We start from the raw sequence: 5,594 nt of genomic DNA on the forward strand, positions 1-5,594 counted from the left end.
ACATAACAAACAAAAGTCTAAAAAAAACAAAAAAATCCCAAAACACGTGGTGTGGTGATTTGTTTCTTAATTAGAATGGATTTTCTTCCATGTTAGTTTAGATGATCACGTGATTCATAGCAAATCAATGATTATGATTTTATCATTTTTTATGTTAATATTTTTCTTTCTCATTTTTTATTATCATTGATATGTTCATAAATAGTTAGTATCTTCTTATATGATATAATCATATTAACTAATAAAAGGATCTATTTCCATTTTTATAGATTTCTGTTTTAAAACTAAAACACAAAAGAAATTGTTTTTAAAATTTATTTTGTATAATTCATTTTCAGAACAGAAAAATAATAAACATTTTAATTTTTTATTTATTTTTTATTCTTATTTTAATGAATTTTTACTCACATTTCAAACTACCATTAAGGTTGTCATTGTTGTCTCCGCCGCCATCATTACCCCATATCATTATTCAGCTTTCAAAATTTTATTCTAAAAACACAGCTCATCAAGAATAATTTTGTTCTGTAAAATAATTATAAGAAATAAACTAATAAAATATTTTTTAAAAACCAAAAAAATAAGAAATCACTCATTAACTATTAACATTTCTTTAAAATGGATTTAAAAGTAGTGTACTACTGTCAAAAGTGATGAATCAAAGTGATGATGTGAATGCAACGTACACTTGATGATTCCACGTCAACATAGTTTTGATGATAACAAAGAGAAATGATCAAGAAGGAAGCAACATCCAAAAAGAAACTCAAGCAAATGTGAAGCAATGCAAGCACCAAGTCTTAAACATCAATCCAAGTCCAAAATCTCAAATGGTATATTTATTTAGGACTTAGGAAACATGTGTAAAGATGTATAGATGCCTAAGCATTGCATGAGCTCAAGGTCATTCATCACTCATATATTTCAAAAGCATGCATCCTTAAAGAAGTGTCAAAATAAAAGGTTTGATTTATCCAAAATTGATTTGGAAAAGGTACCTACATGATTTAAACGCTTCAAGACAGTTTCCATAATCAAAGTCATGAATTACAAGTCATAGAAACCTTTTTAAAAGTAAAGAAACTCAGAATTCGAGCAAAAAGATACTGTCATGAAATATCCGGATATTGCACTGAGAATATCCGGATATCAATATCCGGATATAGTATCTGGATATCCTTATCCGCATATACATATCCGGATATCCATATCCGGATATGAGCCCGATAAATATCTGGATATGTACGGATTACAACGGCTATAAAACGGCTAGAAACGGCTAGTTTTCAAAGAGGTGTCACTATAAATACCCACATCAGTCATGATGAACAGTACACGACCCTAGATCATTTATTGAATATTTATTACTCATTCTAGTTCATTATTGTTTATTAATTGCTTACTTTACTCAAAGCATACACTTGAGCTCATCTTTCCTTTGAAGCTATACATCTCTTAGTTCTTCAATTTGTGCAATATGTACTTTGAGAGTACTTAGTCACTTTTAATCACCTCAATCCTACTTCTTGATTTAAGAGGGGAGTGAACCCTATACTTGAGAGGTCACCAAATTCTTAAGTAAATTTGGAGTGAAAAATTGTGAGGTATCAAGAGCCTGAAGTCTTGAAAGGTTGTAGAGGTTTGTCAAGCACCATCAAGCTTGATAGTTAGTGACAAGAATTGATCGAGCGACTTCAGTCTGGATGTAGGTCACGATGGTGGTGACCGAACCAGGACATATCTAGTTTGTAATTTCTCTAACCTTTTACCTCTTTACTTTATTATTGAAATTGCATCTTTAGATTGTCTTTATCCATTCACTTGCTTACTTTATTAATCTCTACACTTGATCTCACACTTAGGTTTTTCCTCATTAAATAACTTTATTGAAGAAATAGTCTTTAAAATATCAAAGAAGACACTTTGCGAAAAGATTTTGTAAAACTCAATTCACCCTCCTCTTGAGTATTGAAGCCACTTGTCCAACAAAAATTGTTTGTTAACGAATGATACCGAATCTGTTTGAAGAATCATTACAAAATATTTTTAATTATCCAAGATTTAATATGATGATCATAAAGTAAGTACGTGAATCAATAATAAGATATTGTTATAATTTAATTAGTGATTTTGAGTTTCCATCCCTGTTTAAAAGGTTTATTTAATTTCTGAGAATTACAATTTCGGAAAGGATAAATAAATTCAAATTTAAAATCGGATTAATTTAAGCAATTAGAATTTCGGATAGGCTTGCTATCGACCAAACTTAACATCTTAGAAACCAAAGAAGAAAAAATTAATAATTTTTTTTTTTTTATCTTCACGGGTAATTCTGTAATTTGAAGAAAGTATGAGGTTGTTTGTGGGATCGATGAAAACGTTGGTGTATATAACAACGTGGCCAGTTCAGTCTCACCAGAACGAGAGATTTGTCACGATACTGTTACTGAGAAAGGTATCTGGTAAGTAACGAAAAAAAATAAAGAAAAAACCTTCTCTCTCTTGTAAGCGTTGTTGTTGACCCAAAAGAATCTCTTTATCCCCACACTTTGGTATCGGTTCAATTCTAAATTTCTAAGCTTTTTCATTCATCAGAATCACGTTTTTACTCTTTTTGTGTATCCTCTCTCTCAGAGATTATTGATGGTTGTTCCCTTTCTTGATTCCTTAGATCCTCACTTTCTCCATACCTAGAAAAAAAAAAAAATTGTGGGTTTGACTTGATTTTTTTTTTTTTCTGTGTACTATGTGCAGTGAAAAAAAATGGCTTCAGATCCAAAAGTTCACTCGTTCGAAGAGGTGGCAAAGCACAATCAGACCAAAGATTGCTGGCTTATCATTTCTGGAAAGGTCAAGATTTTTTTATTTTTTTATTCTTAATCTGATTTTCCGTGAATGATTGATTATCTGAAGTGATTGACACTGTGAGAAACAAGGACAATTTTTTATTTTTATTTTTTATAAAAAAATCAGGGCTTTCAGCAATGCTTTGTGCAGTTTTCTGATTTCAGTATTTGAACGGTTCGAGCTTAGAGATGTATAGATCTAATTTGTTATCACGTCTGCTGATCATAATCAATAGTGGACACTTGTATGGAAAATTTGTTGACTTTTGGAATTTAAATGCTTCATTTGATTCATTTTTTGATGATAAAGTTTGATCTTTTGGACATTGAACCTCATGCATGTCTTATTTATCATGCTTCATTAAGGGTGCTTTAGTTCCCGGACCTTGTTGATTTGCATCTTCGCAGAGTATTCCTCATTGCAATAGCATCTTTAGAGAACTTGTTTTAACTCGCTTTCTTATGCTCAAGTTTGCTTTAAAAAAAATTGTCTTCTACTTCAGTTTCCTGTTTTTAAGGCTGAATATTATTTGGGTTTTGTTTATGCTACGTCTGGATCTTATGCATAACAAATGAAGGTTCCTGTTCTCATATACTTGTACTAGCTAATAAGCACTAGCAAGAGAGTTTCCTTCAACAATGTATATACGGGTCACCACTGTCATCTGTGACTTCTTCTGATGCTTTGTTTGGTTTGAATTTGCCATTTTGTTAGTCTATGTCATTGATTGATAACTATGTCTAAGAAGCTGCTCATCCTTTACGTGCATTTACTAATTGGGCAGCAGCTTTAATCACGTGAATTACTATTTAAATTGTTTTTGAATTCCATACCTTTGATACGGATAAAAATACTAGCACACCCAATGTGTCAAAAGAATGTATATGGGGAATAGATTTAAAAATACCAGGAGTTTCTCTTCAGTCTCCAGGTAGTTACTTTTATATGCATTTGTATTTTGTGGGGCTTTCTCAATTGAATATCTATTGATGGATGAAAGGTTTCGATTAACCTACAGATTTATTTGATGTTTGGATGCGACGTGGGATTTGGCAAAGAAAGTTTTAAGTAAAAATCCTTTTGTTTGGGAGTTTCTTAAACTGAGGGAGGGGAGGAAAATGGGGGATTATCATGTAACCCCTCAAAACCCTCCTTTATTAATTTTTATGGATATTTTAAAGTTCCCCCAATTTGGAGGACTTGTGAGGATTTTAAACATCCAAACATTGGGAAGGAAAGTTTCCTTTTACCAATTTGATTTCTTCCCCTCCCATCCCCTCCCAAACATAATGTGGAGAATCTTGACCACTCTCACAGTGATAACATGGTAGCATTCCTTTTTATGCAAGCTGTTTATGTTCCAAGTTAAACCAGCAAGATGTTAGTCAAATATGCTGCGATGGGTGTTCTTCCTAAGACCTCCTATCTGTTAGCTAGATGCTTTTATTGGCTATGGTATTCATATAACCCTGTTGCTCTTTGGATGGAATAATGCTGCCTTTGCCTAATCCAACCTTTCTACAAGTTATTGGCATATGGATTAGAAGAAGGAAATCCCCTTTCATTATTTTAAACCTTACCTGGGATGGTGATGGCCGAATTCGAGGCTATTCAAACATCCTGCAGAGTGCAGAACCCATGTATAATGGCATGAGTGGTAACCATTGGGCCAAAGGTCCTGTTCAAAGAAATTATTAGCTACGTGAATAACTTTTTAACTTCTGTTCTAGTTTAAGACCCAAAAAAGAAAAAAGGAACTTTAGTTTTAGTATGTTATGATGTTAATTTCTGCCACTTAACAAAATTATGTGCTTAAACCTTATTAGGTGTATGACGTCACCCCTTTTATGGAGGATCATCCCGGAGGTGATGAGGTTTTGTTATCTGCAACAGGTATGCTTTTATCATCTGAAGAGTATTAATAAAAGCACCAAAGGATAATCATATTGATTATACTCCACTTTATGGATTACAGGGAAAGATGCAACGAATGATTTTGAAGATGTGGGACACAGTGATTCTGCTAGAGATATGATGGAAAAATACCATATTGGTGAGATTGATGCATCAACTGTTCCGCTAAAACGGTCCTACATTCCACCTCAGCAATCTCAGTACAATCCTGACAAGACTCCGGAATTTGTGATCAAGATTTTGCAGTTCCTGGTTCCTCTCCTGATATTGGGCTTAGCCTTTGCTGTTCGACACTACACCAAGAAAGAGTAGTCCCTTAATCACATTGGACCCTGCGGAAGGGTCTGTTAACTATTTATACAGGGTCATTTAAAGCACTGTGTTTTGTTTCTTTATGGTGTCTGAGTAGTGAAACTGGATGATAGACTAGAGTTCAGTAAGCCAATGTTTTCCAACTTTCTTTGGCATTGGTACTGGTGTCATTATGGTTGAAGAACCTAATGTTGGAAAGTTTCCTTTGTTTTATTCAGCATTGTTGCTTCATTAATATTTTCTTTCGTCGTCTTTTGTTTTATGGATCACACTTACTCTGGCTTAATTTGTGTCCTGGCAAAGCCCTTCTTTTCTTCTTTTTTATTAGCATGCATGCGCAAGATATTAAGAACAATGAGCTTTGTTGCAACGTGTTCAGGTACAGGTACAATGTAATAACAGTTTTGCTCTCGGTGGCTGGTTTTCTTAAATTAAAGTCATATTATCCTTGAGGTGAGAACATCTGTTTGATTCTTATCAGTACCGAGAGGTTTAAAGCATTAATTTTAGATTCGTTTCGA

At 33.3% G+C, this 5,594-nt stretch overlaps 1 protein-coding gene across 1 annotated transcript; it reads left to right on the forward strand.

The window, feature by feature from the left end:
- The first annotated feature begins 2,509 nt into the window (after window positions 1-2,509).
- On the forward strand, window positions 2,510-5,325 carry LOC133302441 (cytochrome b5). Its single transcript, XM_061502212.1, has 4 exons — window positions 2,510-2,646; window positions 2,755-2,850; window positions 4,674-4,740; window positions 4,823-5,325. The coding sequence occupies exons 2-4, from the start codon at window positions 2,764-2,766 to the stop codon at window positions 5,071-5,073; spliced, it is 405 nt and encodes a 134-aa protein (XP_061358196.1). The 5' UTR covers window positions 2,510-2,646; window positions 2,755-2,763; the 3' UTR covers window positions 5,074-5,325.
- Window positions 5,326-5,594: the final 269 nt, after the last annotated feature.

This window comes from Gastrolobium bilobum, unplaced genomic scaffold (genome assembly GCF_033153095.1).
Source record: "Gastrolobium bilobum isolate Gb01-03AN ecotype WA unplaced genomic scaffold, APGP_CSIRO_Gbil_v1 utg12365, whole genome shotgun sequence".
Classification (NCBI taxonomy): Eukaryota; Viridiplantae; Streptophyta; class Magnoliopsida; order Fabales; family Fabaceae; genus Gastrolobium; species Gastrolobium bilobum.